General features: G+C 45.8%; 1 protein-coding gene across 3 annotated transcripts in view; it reads right to left on the minus strand.

Moving 5' to 3' along the window:
* Positions 1-18571, minus strand: part of LOC120943613 (katanin interacting protein) — a 227576-nt gene that overhangs the window by 19005 nt on the left and 190000 nt on the right. For all 3 annotated transcript variants that reach the window (XM_040357002.1, XM_040357000.1, XM_040357001.1), the window contains 5 exons: positions 15818-15995; positions 15321-15486; positions 4555-4709; positions 4264-4325; positions 2967-3077 (listed from right to left, as the gene is read on the minus strand). In XM_040357002.1, coding sequence (XP_040212936.1) covers positions 2967-3077; positions 4264-4325; positions 4555-4709; positions 15321-15486; positions 15818-15995 — 672 coding nt within the window. The remainder of the gene's footprint in view (positions 1-2966; positions 3078-4263; positions 4326-4554; positions 4710-15320; positions 15487-15817; positions 15996-18571) is intronic.

Consider the following 18571-nt stretch of genomic DNA (forward strand, 5'->3'; position numbering starts at 1 on the left):
GTCCTCAGTCTCTGGTAATCTCATGCAGTATGTCCACAGTCTCTGGTAATCTCATGCAGTATGTCCACAGTCTCTGGTAATCTCATGCAGTATGTCCGCAGTCTCTGGTAATCTCATGCAGTATTTCCACAGTCTGGTAATCTTGTGCAGTATGTCCGCAGTCTCTGGTAATCTCATGCAGTATGTCCGCAGCCTCTGACCCTCTCCTGTAGTATGTGTATTAATGTGCCGGTTTACTTGCTCAATTATTTGGGATTGCTCCACTCCTTAGTGAGTGGTAATGATATGCATTAACCTATAGCAACCAATCAGTGAGCGTTAATAATGTGCAGTAACCTCTAGCAACCAATAGTCAGGCAGAAATTATGTGTTGTAACCTCTAGCAACCAGCCAGTGCGTGGTAAGGATAGGCTGTAACCTCTGGCAAACAATTGCAATCGCTGCGTGACTGATTTTGAATCTGCTAATTTTTTGTATGTTTCAGAATGGAGGGGGGCCCCAAGAAAATGTTTGCCCAGGGCCCAATCAAAATTAAAGACGCCCTGGAAGCAGCACAATAAATTAATCTATCGCCTGCTGCGCCGCCGCAAGGGTGAGGGGTCGTTAGCAGTAAAGCGCTACTAATTTTAGCAGCGCTTTTAGCCCCCGCTAGCGGCTGAGGAAAGGGTTAAAAGCGCCCGCAAAGCGCCACTGCCGAAGCGCTTTGCAGGTGCATCGGCAGTGGTGCCAATTGATTTCAATGATGGGCGGTGGAGCAGCAGTGTATACATCTCTCCCGCATTTCCCGAAAGATGCTGCTTGCAGGACGTTTTCTAACATCCTGCAAGTGCACTGCCCCAGTGTGAAAGGAGTCTTAAACTCTGGACTCTGGGTAATGTTGGTGGTCAGGCTAGGGGGGAGGGGGGCCCAGGCCTAAAGCTGTGTAAGGGGCCCCAAAATTTCTGATGGCTGCCCTGCTCCTGCACCCAGCACAAGCTAGGACGAGCCCTTCACTTCCCTATTAGGGCGGAGTAATTTCCGCCCGACAGGCGTCTTCTAGTCTGGTCCCGGTGTGACGTCACTGAGAGGCCAGCTGGTAGTGTAAAGGAGCATAGAGTGCTGCCGGAGCGAGTGTGATCTAGAGGAGGAGGAACCAAGCAATAGTAAGCCATCTGCAGATGAATTTGTTAACTTTTTTTTTGGGGGGCGGTTAATATATTACCAATGGTATTTTTTTATATACATGAAGGGTAATTAATGTGTATTGTCAGTGCTGCATTAGTTACAAGTGGCAGTTATTTAACCCCTTTGGGCTGCATTAGTGACACCAGTGTCAGTGTTAATTAACTGCTGCAGCATGCAGGGGTTAATTAACACTGATGTCACTAATGCAGCACAAAGGGGTTAATTAACTGCCACTTGTAACTAATGAAGCACTGACAATACACATTAACCCCTTCATGCTGCATATTACAAATACCATTGGTAATTAACCACTTGCCAACCCATCGCAGTACATATACTGCGACGGGGTGGCAGCTACAAGCACCGCGACGTACCCATCACTGCCTGTTTCAGCCTAGGGTCACACTGTAGCGAACACAGACATCACATGTGATTCGCACCCACACTGCCGATCACATGCAATGTCTGTGCAATGCGAGTTCAGCTATACAGTTGTATGGCTGAACTTGCATTGGATTTGCACAAAAAAGATACAGGGACTTTTTTTCCCACACTAGAATCAGATCGCATGTTCGTGTGTTCTCACTCATGCGGTCCGATTCCTGTCCGAATCCACAGTTCGCACTGCAATCTGCAAACCGGTCTGGGGGTGTCATTAACATTGTATTGACACCCGCAGCGGTTCGCAGAGGGCAGAGTGAACTGCCTGCAGGGAAGATGCGATGCGGGAACCGGCGCTGGAATCACACTGGTTCTCACATTGCTACAGTGTGAACCAAGGCTTAGGGTTTCGAGTGCATGCCCCTGCCCGTCTACTCCCCTGTGATTTGACACAGGGGGAGCATGTCAGCAGATCCCAACCAATGATTCATGGCTGGGACCTACTGACTGGCTGTGTCCAATCACAGCACAGAGCCCTGTATTGACAATCAACACAGGGCTCTGTACAAAGGGAATGTTCGCTTGCAAATCAGGGAAAATAAACAAACCAGCTTATGGTAAAAACCAGTACACACATTGCACATTGTTGGGTACACTTTTAACCCCATGGATGCCCCTAGATATTAGTACAGTGTCGGTGCATATTATCAGAACTGATCAGTGTATAAAGCTACATTCAGGACCTAGGCATTCCAGAGCTTCTTTTGGGCAACAGGCGTCCCGCAATTTTGTCGCTATTTGTTGGGGAATAATTGCCACAAAATCACACCGCGATTGGGGTGCCATTGAAAGTAACAGGATCGCAAGCGTGTCTGTGTGTCAATTTGGCAGAATCACAGCGATTCTGCCCGCAATCCGGAACGTCTAGGTGTGAAGTGAGCCTTAGTGTAACTGGGCCCCGCTATAAGTCGCTCCTCCTTTACAACCGGTGGGGGCGCAGTTTGCCATCTTCGCCCTGGGCACCAGATGACCTTGTCCCAGCACTGACCATTATCATTGAAAGTAAAAGAAAAGCCCAATCAATTGTGGTGACCCAGGTGGCAGCCAGAGACTCCCTCACTTTGGAGGGATTTCCCATCACTTCCTGTTTTAGTTCTGGGACAGGAAATGGAGGGAAATCTCTGATGGCAAAAAAAAAAACTGACATGGGTTATCTAAAATGAAAACAAATAAAATATTTCCTTTAGTTTTACTTTAATGTATAACATGTTTATTAGATTAGTGTTTGATTTTTATTATTTCAAATCCACAGCTGCATGTTATTTTTGCTAGTTATTTAACTTTAAATACTCATCCCAAACTATTTCTCCTGGAGGGAAATCCTTGTACCCTGTGGAACATTATTACGTTGAAAAGGATACTATTTTCTGAGAGCTGAATTTTTTCTCCGTGTTCATTATACATCTCCAGACCATTCAGTCCAATGTAATATGGGTCTCCCCAAGTGGTGAGCAGCTGAAATTGGAAAATAACTGCAAGAAGCATTAAGGAAAGTTTTTTTTACATATTATATTAAAGAAAGAAGCCTAAAATATCCTGAATTTAAAGTCATTGTAAAGGTAAAAGTTTTTTTTTGTTATCTTAATGCAATCTATGCATTAAGATAAAAAGCCTTCTGTGTGCAGCAGCCCACCTCAGCCCCTTTAATGCTTACCTGAGGTCCCTCTAGGTCCAACGATGTTGCTGGAGTGTCTCGGCTTCCTGGGACTCCCCTCCTCATTGGCAGCATAGCACTATTGGCTCCTGCTGCTTTCAGTCAGCCAATGAGGGGAGAAAGGGGGCAGGCTGGGTCGCGGCTCTGTGTCTGAAAGCACACATGGAGCTGTGGCTTGGCTTAGGTTCCCCCATAACAATCTGCTTGCTGTGGTGGCACTCAACAGGAGGGAGGGGCCAGGAGTGCTGAAGAGGGACCCGAGAAGACGAGGATCTGGGCTTCTCTGTACAAAACCACTACACAGGGCAAGGCAAATACAACATGTTTTTTTTTATTTATAAATTTCACTTTAAACTACAGCAAACGGTAAATCATAAAGGCAGTCTCCTATTTGGAACACTCATTTCATGAAATGTTTTTCCTTAGGTCTGATAACCCAACAAGCTGCCAGAGAGCAATATCAGTCCATGAAACCATTTCACATTCATATAACTTTAATAGGTCTTTATAAGCCAACTTGCATCGTTTGCAATATATCAACAATGCTCAAATGACAAAGTGATGAGGAAAAAAAGATGTTGCAACTGACATTTTATTATGCAGTATCACTGCATCTGATGTTGTGCACTACAGAGATGCCCATAAAATCAACACTTGTCATTTCAAGCATCATTTGCAATGATCAGGCTGCTTGTGGATTGCTTGTTGGGAAATCTAAATACAAGGTAGTCCTGACGGCTTTCTGTTTCTTTTCACTTACCTCCTTTTTCTTGCAGGTCCATACTTGCCTCCTTCCATGGCTGCAGCCTCTCAAACTGCCTGCAGACTGGTCAGTAAAAATATAGTGCTGAGTTGCCGTACTTGCACACTGAAGTCCCATAAACATGAATAAAACAGAGTACCTGCTATAGGGACATGTAACAGGTACAGGTAGCCTGGCACTAACTGTAATATTCGATTTTTAAATGTATACACAGAACCAAAAGTTCTAAACAAAAGGATACAGCCACATGGCATCACTGGTGCTTCATAATCCATGCTGGTTGGCACTGTGCATTTTAAATAGCTAAACAATAAAAAAAATAGCTTTGAGCGTTGAATACACTTACATTTTTTTACTGTTAACATTCAGTTTTTGTATGAATATAATATGTTAGATATTGCCAGAATCATTGCCATAAAGCCAGAGTTTCTGCAAAGTGGCATTTAAAAAAAAAAAATGTTTAGCATAAAAAGAAAGAAACATTCCCAAATCCAGAAAACAAACTGACAGAAGTTATATTTTTGAATGTTACCTGGATTGTTTATCACACCGACTTTCTGTCACATAGTCAACAAAAAGAATCTCTTGAGCAAAATCAAAGTGACAGTTGCCAGGACCCTTCCGAATCAGAAATCCCTGAGGTGGGGAAATGCAGCATCCATCAAGAGTTACATGTACAATTTTAGCCTAAATGAAAAAAACTCTTGGTTAGTCAGACAAACAGTAAAACTGTAAACAAATGTTAAAACATTATTATATTTTTGAATTTACAGTATTTCAGTATTTACAATATGTATTAATATAGCATTGAGGAATTTCCTGCAGTCTGGTTGTTGCATCTCAGTGCCGCAAAACTCTGCAGCCTTTTTCCAGCCATTTTCTGTGCACATGCATACACTTCAGCAATGGTTGCATAGCTATTCTCTATTTTTCTGATCGTGAAAACAAGGGCCAAGATTGTGTAATCAGTGTAAAACCCGCCCCTGTTGTAGCCATAAGAAGCCTGTGTGACAACAAATGAGCACAACTGGGGGACAGGGGCAGATGATTTTCACACTATAACAGGTGGTGCCTCAAACGGGCCGGGCCCTCCATGGAAGGATCACCAGGTATTATTTTAATGAAAGATGCAGATTTAAAAATGCTTAATTTTGAAATCAAATAACATGCCACAGATTATATGAGGGTTAATGATTGAGGTTTTATGTATTTAACCACTTGCCACCCAGGCCAATTCTGACATTTCTCTGTTACATTTAAATATCATCTATTTGCTAGAAAATGTACACAGAACCCAAACCTCATGGCTCATGGAATGGCACCATCAAACGTCGGTAGCTAAAAATCCACATAGGCAACACTTTACATTTTTTACAGCTTACATGATTTGAGTTACAGAGAAGTTCTAGTGCTAGAATTGTCATTACATCGCGCCCAGCCTCCGAACGATCATAGAGACTCCAGGGACCATCTGGCCCGCCAGAAATCTCTATGGTCAGCATTCGGGGGGCGGTCGGTACCTTCTCCGGTTCGCCAATGGCAGGGGCGAGCCCAGGAAAGCACCAGAGTGTGGCGGGGGGGGGGGCAGGGGGCGGCGGGGGATGAGCACATCCCATCCTGCTGCCTGTACAACGTTCAGCTGCTATGGTTGTTCTTATGGTGGAGGAAATCTCTGGCTTTAAAAGAAGATATCTGAATGATGGGGAGGAGGGATTTGGGTTTCTAGAGCACTGGGTTGACTTTTCATTGGGGTGCAACCTATATGCTAAAGATGGTTTGCACTAGGGTTGTCCCGATACCACTTTTTTAGGACCGAGTACAAGTACCAATGCTTTTTTTCATGTACTCGCCGATACCGAGTACACATTTTTAAATGCCATGTGGCAGTTTGACTGATGGGCACTGATAGGTGGCACTGACTGATGGGGACAGATAGATGGCAGGATCTGGGCCTAGCACATAAGTGGCCACAGACTCGTTCTTCCACAATGTTTAGTGTTGTGGAAAGGAAACAAGGGGCTACATCAGGGCTCATAATTTCAATTCCTGAGCTACTAGCCAGGTCTTAAGAGTTACTCACCACCAGTTCCCCCACCCTGCCCTGCCCCTAAACTCGAATTAACATACAACGTAATTATAACCCCCAGCGTTGGTGTCAGTGGATGCTATAACCTCCAAAACAGGTATCAGAGGCTATGGTAATAACCCCCAGCATTGATGTCAGTGGATGCATTAAAAAAAAACAGCACTGGTGCCAGACACAATAATAACCCCCAACGCAGGTATCAGAGGACACATAAATAACCCCTGGCATTGATGTCAGTGGACATCATATTATCCCCCAACACTGGTATCAGACGACACGTCAGTGGACGCATTAATAATGGCTAGCACAGGTGTCAGTATTAAATATCCCCCTCTCCTACATTGGTGGTTATTGGCATTAAAATGTAACCCTCTTCCAAGATCCCCAATGTGTGGGGAGGGTATTAACTTTCACTGACATTACCACATGCAGAAGGGGGTGGTGAGTTAAAGTTTCACTGCCATGAGGACCAATGCAAGGTGGGTGGAGGATTAGGAGGTTAACATTCACTGCCATAAAGACCAATGCATGTGGGGGGGTTACTTTCACTACCACTGACCCCCCCCCCCCCCCAACATCCCCCACCTGCATTGATGGACATTCTAATGCTAACCCCTTCCTCAATTTCAGCCTGTTCCAGTCCCATTGCCCTAACGCTATGGTGCTGGACAGGGAGCCAGAGCAATGAAACAAGTAGTTAGCTGAGCTTACCTCAGCACACACTCGGTCCTGAGTGCAGGTGGACGGGTAGGCGGTTCAGGCAGATGGACGGGCGAGTGGGCGGGTCAGCAGGCAGATTATTCAGGCAGGTGGGTGGGATCTCAGAAGATTGCTGCATCCCCATCCCACCCACACAACAAGCAGCCAGAGCCTGAAACTACCAGTCTCGAAGCTGGAGGGAGGGGGAGCAAAATCCTCCCTCCACCAGCCATCGGAGCCTGCACTGTGTGGTGCTTGTGCTCGGAACGATAGCAGTGACGGAGGCGTTACTCCAGCTGGGCGTTTCAAGGCTGGGCTACATGACAGGTGTGGAACGAATTGATGCCCCTCCACACTGCTCCAATCCGCCTACTGACGCCGCCCACTCCAGCCACACACCAATCCAATCCACCTACTGACTTTGCACGATCCGGCCTAAAGAGGAAGTATCGGGTCAGGCATCGGGAGCATTTGTGCGAGTACAAGTACTCGCACAAATGCTCAGAATTTGTCCCGATACTAGTATCGGTATTGGGACAACCCTAGTTTGCACTTGAATAGAAGGGAGTCTGCTGTGCTGGGGGAGAGGTTCATGGGAAGGCTGGAGGAATATTTAAACTAGGATTGAGGGGGAGGGTGAACTAGAATTACATCGGACACACAGGTCAGTTAGGGGTCAGACATTAATGGAATGGGGATACATGGGTGGAGGGTTATGGCAGGTGACAAGAAGGTTCCCATGTTGCAAACAGCCACTGGAAACTATAGTGCCATTTGTACTACACAAAATTTAATTTTTTTAACAGCTTACCTGTAAAATCCTTTTCTTGGAGTACACCACGGGACACAGAGCCTAGTAATTACTAAGTGGGTTATATTCCACCTTCAGGTGCTGGACACTGGTGTAATCAATTAAACAGGAAGTTCCCTCCCTATATAACCCCTCCCATACTGGGAGTACCTCAGTTTTTGTAGCAAAGCAATAAGTGTCCCAATAACCCCAAACAAGAGGGGCGGGAGCTCTGTGTACCGTGATGTACTCCAAGAAAAGGATTTTTACAGGTAAGCTGTTATAAAAAATAGGATTTTTTGTACTCACCGTAAAATCCTTTTCTCTGAAGTCCATGGACGGACACAGCTCCTTAAATCTTGACAAGTGGGTTATGTTCCCTGTTTACAGGAGAGGACTAGGCAGAAACATGTTAAATAGTTAAATACATGTTACATTAACAGAGTTGAACAGCCCCGCCCAGGGGGCGGTCCCTCCAGACATAACCCTCCTCACTGCAGCTTGCAGCCTCAGTTCGTAACAAGCAGTACAAACCTAAAAAGGAGGGGTGGGAGCTGTGTCCGTCCATGGACTTCAGAGAAAAGGATTTTACGGTGAGTACAAAAAATCCTATTTTCTCTTATCGTCCATGGACGGACACAGCTCCTTAAATCTTGACAAGTGGGACGTCCCCAAGCAGTGTCAAAAAACGAGGTGTGGGAAATATATCAGTAAAAACAATTTTAACTTCACCCCAAAACAAGCAGAGCTCCTCAACGGAGGAGGTGCAACTTTAAACAGCCGCCGGCAAAAACTAGCGGCTGAAAAAAACATCATAAGATGCACTCACAGCAACCATGTAAATTCTGGAAAAAGCGTGAACGGACGAGCAAATCGCCGCCTCGCACACCTGTGAGACCGACGCATGATGTCGAAAAAAAAAACCAGGAAGCACCAATTGCCCTGGTCGAAAGTGCCGTGACCGGAAAGGGGGGCCCGCCCCTTAGAAGCATAGGCCTGTATGACGGCCTGCCTGATCCACCGAGAAATGGTGGTCGACGAGACCGCCAGGCCCTTTTGTGGACCAGACACCGACACAAAAGAGAGTCAGAAGCTCCGAAATGGAGCCGTAGTAGGCTGGTATACCCGCAAAGCGCGTACCACGCCTAAAGTATGAAAGGCCGAAACCTCCTTCGGAAGAAGGGAAGGTCGCGGGCGCACCATCACCTAATCCTTATGGGGGATCAAGCATGGCGGCTTGCAAGACAAGACCGCCAACTCAGAAACCCCTCTAACAGAGGTAAAGGCCACTAAAGGGGCCACCTTCTGAGATAGTGTCAAGAGAAAATCTCTCTGATGTTTCCAAAAGGAAGGTTCCTGAAGAACCGAGAGCACCAGAGTCAAAACTCATGGGGGAAGAGATGGGCCAAGAGGGGAAAGTATATGACAAACCCCTTGCACACAAAAAAAGGGGACCCACCAGGGAATGGGCCGCAAAAAAGGCCACTAAACGAACACAGCCAAGGCTGAAATCTGCCCCCAAACGGTGCTTTAAGCAATTTTTAGATCCAATCCAAGCTTTAAAAACAGCAGGACCCTTGACACCGAGAGTACGCCCGTGGACGTCACTCCATCCCTTCGCACCAAGAGAGGTGCGACGGTAGATCCTCCGGAAGAAGACTACGGTGCCCTGTTGAGATGACCGAGTCAGACAGACCCTGGTCACCTAAAGTCTGGCTTCCAATAACCATGTTGAGCAAGTCAGTGACTGTACAACAGGAGGAAGTATGGGACCTTGAGACAGGAACCTCCTGCCCTGGCAATCGCCAGGGTGCCTCCGCTACCAGGCGCCTGATATCAGCGTACCAAGGACACCGAGGTCAATCTGGAGCGATTAGAATCATCGGGATCTCCTCAGCATCCACTCTGTGGAGCGGCCGAGGAAGCAACTACCATGGAGGAATGGCAAAAAAATCACTGATACAGACAACACAGGGCCACCAGCGCGACTGACGCGTCTGTACAAGATCACTAGACCTGGCCACTAACTTTGACACCCTTGCGGCGAAGACAAGCTGCCAGGAGATCCATGCCATGTGAGGCTCACCTCCTGCAAGGGAGCCGAAACAACCCAAGCACAAAGACCAATCGCCCTGGTCCAGCATCTGGCGACTCCAGTAGTCCGCCTGCCGGCATACCTGATGGTAGACTGAAGCCAAGGCCGTGGCGTTGTCTGGCTGAAACCAGATCGGTCGACCACAAGGAGAAGCATAGTCTGATCGCCTAAAATAGTAGGACAATGAACAGTAGACAGCACCTGGTATTCCCAGGCGGTCTCTCACCAGGCACTAGCCAGGCCCGACCCTGGGTAGCTACCGAGACCAGACACATTCAAGGAGGTGTGGTCATAGGTCCACGCAAGTCCAGCGACTCAGGGCCGACTGGACCCCCCAGTTTTGTGAACCTCCAGGTTCACAAACCGTGAGCTGGCATCCGTCGTAAACACCGACCACTGGAAGGAAGGAACAACTTCCCGGACCGAAGAGTCGGGAATCTCTGTCACCAACTCAGAGAGACTCTGACTAGGTGGCGCACAGGAATCTAATGATTTCAGAGACAAGCGATTTTTTACCACCTGGACAGTAGTTCCCCTGGAAAACCAGGGTGTGGAACTGGGCATACAGTACCACCTTGAAGGAGGCTACCCACAGACCCCGAACCAGCAGGCGCCCGGAGAGATCTGGATCAACACTAGATACTCCAACGCTGAGTCGGAACCTAGCATGCCCATGATTTGAACCCTGGGTCGCACACATGGAGGGCAGGCTTGCTGCCACCGAGCTACACTTTCTGGCCTAAACGTTTAACATCCACCCGAATCTTCGGAGGGTCTGAATGGGAATAACCCATCCACTAGGTCGGAGACAGAAGCTGCTCTCAGAAGAAAGTCGTCCAAGTAGCCAATGAGGCAAAGCCTCGCTGTCCCAACAAAATTAAAATAAGTGCGAGCTCCTAGCTGAAAACCCATGGTGCCGACGCCAGATCAAAAGGGAGGGCCACAGGCTGACCGAGACCCTTCTCTCATCACGAAGCACAGAAAAAAACACTGTGACATGTGCAAAACGGGACATGAATGTATGCATCCCTGATGTCCGAGGACGTCAGGACATCCCCCGGATGAAGCGCAGCTACCACCGAACAAATGGATTCCATGCAGAACTACCCGACGTTCAAAGGTATTTAGGGCCTGAGGCCCATAGAAAACCCCAAAACTCTCGTCCTGCAGGAAAGGTAAAATTACCTCGCAGCTTATCAAATCCCACACTGCCCAAGGCAGACCGACGGGCCGAGAGAGGAAGACACAAGGACAGAACTTTGTTCTGTGGATAGGAGGAAACCCTATCTAGTACTCCGAAGAGACCACCTCGCAGACCCACTAGTCGGAGAGCAGGGAGGTTTCACTGAATTGTGAACCTGCAAGCCGCCCCTCCCACCCAGAGCCTAGGCTCACACTGCTACGAATTCAAAATCGCGGCAAAATGCGCGATTTTACCGCGATTTCGCGGCTGCGATTTTGACGCGATTGTGCCGCGATTTCGGCCGCAATTTAATGTAAATCGCGGCCCGAAATTGCAAAAAGTAGTACAGGAACTACTTTTTGAAATCGCACTGATTAGGACAGTGCCATTGCCGACAATTGCCGCCGATTTGAGATGCGATTTGACATGTCAAATCGCATCTCAAATCGTTCCAAATCGCACCCAGTGTGAACCAGGGCAGAGACAGGGAGGGAAGGCTATATACATTGGCAGGATTTGGGTGAGGCGTGATCGGCTTATGCACCCAGGGACAGAATAGTCCCCCAGCTGGGCCTTTGACGGCCTGGGAGGGTTGCCCCTAAATAATACACACACATGGTGTGTATGTATATTATGTAGGTGTATGCACACATGTCTTTGGAGGAAACCGGAGTACCCGGAGGAAACCCACGCAGACACAGGGAGCGACAATGCAAGCTCCAGGAAGATTGGCGTCAGTGTGCGGATTCTAACCAATGACTCTTTTGCTGCCAAGTAATGGAGTTAAGCACTACACCACCGTGTGCATAAAACCATTCTGAAACAGACGCCCTGGATAACAAGGGCGCAGCATTCAATGAAGCATCACAGACCTATATGAGGCCCTGGACCAGCTGGTCCGCTAGGCTAATAATCTCAGGAGAGAGTCGGTGCTCCTCCACTGTCTGGTGCAAAATGCTCACTCTGTGAGTTGTATACAGCACTAGGGGTCAGAACTACTCCAGGATGGCCGCCGAGCGTTCAGAACGCGGCCACAGGAAAATGGCCGGCACAATGTAAGCTGCGCCATAGCGGGGCTACGACAAAATGGGCGCCAATGGGAGTTTTCAATGCAATTGAAAAACCTCCCAAAAAATGGTGCCAGCGTCGACTGAGACCCCAGTGTAGTGGGCACAAGCCAGACCCCAGCATGGTAAACATGGAATGGGTCAGTACTTTGGATCTTCTATCAGTCAGATCCATAGAAGTGGGGGTTCCCGCCCGGCGGTGAGGGACTACAAAAGCCCTCAGCGGCTTTTCTCATTCCGCATCTCAGAAATTATCAAAGAAGGGCACAGAAGGAAAAAACCTACACAGCGGTCTGATTTGTGTGATCCAAAAAAGACCGAGCCCTCGGCGGAAACCCAGCTGCACTATGCAGCTTAGGAGAGTCCCTTGCAGCAGTAAAAAGCGCACCCATAAATGCCTTATTCTGCCCTTTTTTTTTTTTTTTTTTTTAACTAGGTACCTGGTCCATGGCTCCATAACAGAGCATTCCCCAGGGGATAACGGGGGAAGGGGGCACTCTTTTACCGCCCGCCCGCAGTCCACCCCCACCCTGGCACAAACTGTGTCCAGGACTAACAATAAAAACTCTGTGGGAATCCCAGGTGCTAACACCTGCTGCCACCACCAGCATGTGGGGAAGGACCCAGATACTGACTCCAATATTTACATAGTGTGTATTATAATATGCACACCTGTCCATAGAAATAGACAAAAGCTCCTAGAGCCCTATTCAGGGCCTCTCACCCACTTGCTGCGCTGACCAGGGTAACCAGGGGACTCCCTCAGGAGGAGACTGCCCAGCGCTGCCTGTGAGGAAAAGAACCGTGAGGTAACTTTTGCAGGGACCTGTGTTTAAACAGGAAAAGCCTCCTAGGGCTGTTTTATTTAAGGACAAGTCACAGATACAGCATAAAAAGCAAAACCATTACAGGTGTCACCAATCAGTCAGCGTCTGCTGAAGTATAATCATAAACATCTGTGCTCATCACAGGGCTTTTTACCTCACAGGAAAGCCCAATACAAAAAAGAAAAAACACAGGCCAGATAACACAGTCCCCTCAGGAAGGCCCCCTGACAGCAATGTTAGCAATGCAGCAAGGGAAAGGAGCAGGGAAGGGAGAAGGGACCCCCAAACCCCAGGAATGCCCAGCTGTACCAACCCACCGAAGCAGGAGGGACTGTACTTACCCGTCCAAGCGAGGACTCGCTGACGCATTCCTGACAGAACTACAACCGAAATGGAGGTAGCTGTCGGCCCGGTCCACTGTGAGTGAGACAACACCACAGCCCAGTCATATGTGGACCTCGGAGCAAAGCTCACCGGCCACCCCAGGAGTCATGGGTTATGGCGTGGCAGACCAAGCCTCTTTGCAAAGGTGTGCCCACGCTTGCTGGTCGGACTGAGTAGACTACAAGGATCTATATTATCCAGCCTGTCTCTCAGCCGACAGTTGAAAGAAGATTCTTCAAGAAAAAGTGAAAATAAAATAAAAGAAGATAGAATAAAATAAAATTTCTCCTCAGGGCGCTGGGCCCAAAGGGAGCCATACATCCTTCTCCTTTGCTAGGCAGAACGAAACTGAGGCTGCAAGCTGCAGTGAGGAGGGTTATGTCTGGAGGGACTGCCCCCTGGGCGGGGCTGTTCAACTCTGTTAATGTAACATGTATTTAACTATTTAACATGTTTCTGCCTAGTCCTCTCCTGTAAACAGGGAACATAACCCACTTGTCAAGATTTAAGGAGCTGTGTCCGTCCATGGACGATAAGAGAAATCCTATTTTCTTTATTGTACATCACGGGACACAGAGCCTAGTAATTACTAAGTGGGACGTCCCAAAGCAATGCCTACTGAGGGGAGGGAGACACAAATAACTCAGTCTTATAGCAGCACCATCTTAGATGTATAGCATTTTTAGGGTGTGCCCCCCAAGTATGTTTCATGTATGTTGTATAGACCCTGACCAGGTCTCCTGGGCTGGAGCACCCCTCTCCCTCTTCATTACCTCACATTAGTGGCCACCAGTGCATAGGAGGAATCCCTTCAGTTCTCCCACATAGAGAAGTTTATCTCCCATGGTTGAGACACAGGTTCTTTCATTCTATTAACAGGGTAGGACCCACTAATTCGGGGTACTTTGTCGCAGTAAGTGGGCTTAGCACTATATGACCATATAGCGTGACCAAACCCCCGTATTTTTGAATATGTTCAGGTGTTTGTAACTAGCCTTGCAGGATAAATGTCATTTTTGCATGTGTGCGCTATAATCTGTTTTGTACTGTTTTTGGTGTGCCCCCCAAGTATGTTTTTGTACCATTCAGATATCATCACTCAAAGTCCGGGACGTCATATGACGTTATGTGGGCGGCAAGTGGTTAAAGAACATAAAGTCCTCCATGAGGTCCACTGATATCCCAGATCAAATCGTATAAATACGTTTTTTTCTTAGATTATACTGTACATTTGTCTCTAAAGAAATGCAACTCACTTGATACCATAGGGTAAAGATCAAGGGCCAAAGGTATTAAGTATCCCGTAGTGCTTCTAACTAATTATAGAAACTACAGAACTTACAGTAGTATGCCTTTAAAATGCTGCAAGTATGAAAAAATATTGGTTGATATGCCAGAAATTGAGTGTGCTCCTAAATTCCTGTTTAAGTTGACAAAACAGTGCCAACGTTGTCAACCCTTCCTGCTAAAACAAACCTCCACCTATGTCCACCTCTCTCTGTCCCACTTTACATACATACATTAATATCTTTTGCAGCAAAACAGCTCTGCTGTCCTGAATCCCAAGAGCCTGTCCACACATTGGGGGTTATTTAGGAAAGGCAAATCCACTTTGCACTACAAGTGCACTTGGAAGGGCAGTCACTGTAGATCGGAGGGGGACATGCAAGGAAAATACAAAACAGCATTTTAGTTTGCACATGATTGGATGATAAAATCAGCAGAGCTTCTTCAAGTGTAGTTTTCACTTGTAGTGCAAAGTGGATTTGCCTTTCGTAAATAATCCCCATTGTGTGTAGGGAAAGGGCTTGTGGGAGATGTTGATCTGGGGGTGTACCTACATTAATGGGAACTGAACTTACAGCAGTAACCCATGCAATAATTTTACAAGCCTGGTGATGATGGCACAGGGAGTATAAAAAGCTTTTTACTGCTAAAGAAACAAAGTCAAAAGAAAATGCAACATGCTCTAGAGGGGGGCAGGGAAGTTTGAGGTTAAATTTGGCAAAGCATACTACTTCACCATTATAGTTAGCAGTTCAGTGTATTACTTTGACCCATTAAAGGTTTTTCTCCTCAACATATATGTTATGTTGATTGCACTTATTTCACTTGCATCTCCTGTAATATTATGTTATACTGTAGACTCAATATAAAAATGCATTACCCCTCTATATGTGTCTTCAGGGGACTTATTATAATTCCAGAACCGCAGTCCAGCAATAGTCTCTGCTTTATCGAAGTTGATCGTTATAGTGTGATTTTCTCCACTGGTAAATGGAATCAGCCACATGTGAAGATCTTCAGTGGTTATTTGTACATCATCGATAAGCCTAAAAAATAAATTTTAAGTTTGCACATTTTAAGCTTTTTCTTTTTTTACATACAGTGCCTTAAAGTATCCACTCAGTTAGGAAGCATTTATGTATATTGTAGTAAATCAATGTTAATTTTATTTAAAAAAAAGTTAGTTGAGTACGTGCATTTTTTAAAAATAAAAAACAAGAACACACCAGAACACCATCTTGAATATGACTTTCCTACTATGACATCAACTAATTAAATACTCATATACTGTATATGGAAGGTTCAATTTATGGTAAGTCAGTATTATGGCATAACATTAAATCCATAAGAACACTAAAAAGTAAAGTTTATACATACTTGTCTAAGGTCCTGTAATCATCTTGATAGTCAGGAAGAATGCTCAGGTCTCGAGGTGATGCAGATATTATGTTCATAGTTAAAGGTAATGCTTCACCATCCAGTCCCACAATTTCAAATCCTGTAAGTCCAAGGTAATGCAAGTCTCCCCATGTCATTGTAAAATTCAACTGAAGACCTTAGTAATATAAAAAAAATAATAATAATACATTTAGTTAATTAATTCACTATTCATTCATTTACAGACTGCTGACAGACTCTGGCCAGTGGAATGGGCGATATTCATTAATAACAAACAGTAAATCACTGCACTAAAAACAACACATGTATTGCTTTTCTTTGCAGAACTGCTCAAGTTCAGTTAAATTTGTCTGCCCCCAATGAATCACTCTTTGGGCAGGCAGTGTGTGTCAGCATGCACCTCAGCTGTGCACTTCAAAAATGTGGAAGAGGAGGACTCCTGTACTTTCTATATAGCCTCGATTTCAATGCATTTTGTGCTTGTCCCACACGTCATCAAGTAAAGTAGCACTCTCAGACGAAGAGAAATGCATATTAGACAAAGGCCTTAAATTCGTTCCTCCTAGGAAACTCAACAAGTTCACCACTTTTATCGATGTGCAGAAGTATATTTGAAAATTAAATATGCAAAGACATTTTTTATCCTCACCATCAATAGGTTCAAATGTCTCAAGTCAGGGTGTTAACACACACTCTGGACTCTCCAACCCATCGGGTATAATATCCCCTTCCATCAATGTGTTCCAAAATTTAGTCCTCAAAGACCTTGAAAGACTACCCAATAAAAGAACTTATAAGGACCCAGCTATCGCAGCGGGACTCAAAACCCTCTGCAATAAGAAGAATCTCATTATCCGCCCTGTCGGCAAAGGGAGTGGGATAGTTGTTTTGGATAAAGATGCAATTATAAATAAAATCAATAGACTCCTAGATGATCGTACCACATATAGCATACTGCCTAGAGATCCCACTTTGGTTTATAAGAAGGCTTTGGTTGAGATGGTGAATGCCTTAAGCATCCTTGACAAAAAAGAAAAGGAATTTTTGATTCCATTGGCGCCACACATTCCAATCATTTATCACCTGCCCAAGGTGCATAAAGATCCCACCAATCTTCCTGGTCGCCCGATTGTCAGCGGGATTGACTCGGTGACCTTGAGGATTGGGCGGTATAAAGATCATTATCTTCACCTTTAGTTCAACTTCTCCCACCTTATTTGAAAGACACTAGGGATACTATCAGACTGTTGGAGACGGTGCAATACCATGACAATCTCATCCTGGTCACAGCGGATGTTTCCGCTCTTTACACCTGTATCCCACACCATTTGGATCTTATGGCAGTAGAACTTTTTTTGTCTAGAAATTCAGCCCTTCCCCTGATACACAGGAATTTTATCATGGAGCTATTGACATTTGCCACAGAGCACAATTACTTTTGATTCCAGGGTATTTTTTATTCCCAAATCAGGGGTGTGGCCATGGGGGCCAAATACGTCCCCAGTTTGGCCAATTTGTTCATGGCCCAGTGGGAGGAGGATGTCGTCTATGCCCCCAGGAGGCCAGAGTTGGTCCTGTGGGCCAGGTACATAGATAACATCCTCCTCCTCTGTAGGGGCGACACAACTTCCTTGGACACTTTTATGGCCACTTTAAATGACAATGATCGAGGCATAGTTTTAAACTATGAGGCCAGCTCTATGACCATTCATTTGTTAGATTTGGAAATCTCAGCCATCAACAACCATTTGGAATTTAAGACATATTTCAAGCCCACAGACAGGAATGGCTATATTCCGGTGGACAGTTGCCACTACAGCCAGTGGCTCCTATCTGTTCCCCATGGCCAATCAGGGATAATAAATTCCAATGGTCTTTTTTCACCTCCTTCTCCATCCAGCACAGAGATTGAAAAGATTTTGAACAGGCATTGGAAAATACTAGTCAGTGATAAAAAATTTCGGTCTTCTCTTCCGAAGCGAGCAGGAATAATGTTTAGGGGTGCTCGCTCAATTCAGGGCAACATTGCCCTGAATACTACAGACCCCCCCCCAAGGATACCTCATTTTTTCAACAATGCAAGGGTTATTTTCCATGCAGGAAATGTAATTTTTGCCTGCACAATATTTGTGGTAGGCGTAAGACGGATACTTTCACGTCTACAGATACCATGCGTAGCTACACCATGAAACACTTTACCACACGTGCTACCAGGTTCATACTCTATCTCATTATGTGTCTGTGTAAAAAAAACAGTACGTGGGCCACACCATCAGGTCTTTTTCCATCAGGGTCAATAAGCACTTTGCCAAAATCAAAAAAGGATGTATTAAACACAGCGTTCCCCGCCATTATTTGTAACACCATGGGAGAGACCCCACTGGTACCCAGTTTCAGATTATCGAAATATTTGTTCCGCATTAGAGGGGGGATTCATGCCTACGGGGCGTTTCGCGGCTTGAGACCTATTGGATACATAAGCGCAATTGCTACTCACCCCATGGTATGAATGTCGATTGGGACATACATTGTTTCATCATCCAGGCGTGAGTGGCATATGGTGTCCATGGGACTCCAGCTGTGACACTATATATAACTCCCCCCCTCCATTCATCTTTACTTTTATTTTTATATTTATTTTTTCAATCTTTATATTCATCTGTACATTTTATTCCATTCACCTTTTTTATACATTAATCAATTAATGTATTTTACATTTATGCATGTCATACT

Source organism: Rana temporaria, chromosome 6 (assembly GCF_905171775.1).
Source record: "Rana temporaria chromosome 6, aRanTem1.1, whole genome shotgun sequence".
In the NCBI taxonomy this organism is placed as follows: domain Eukaryota; kingdom Metazoa; phylum Chordata; class Amphibia; order Anura; family Ranidae; genus Rana; species Rana temporaria.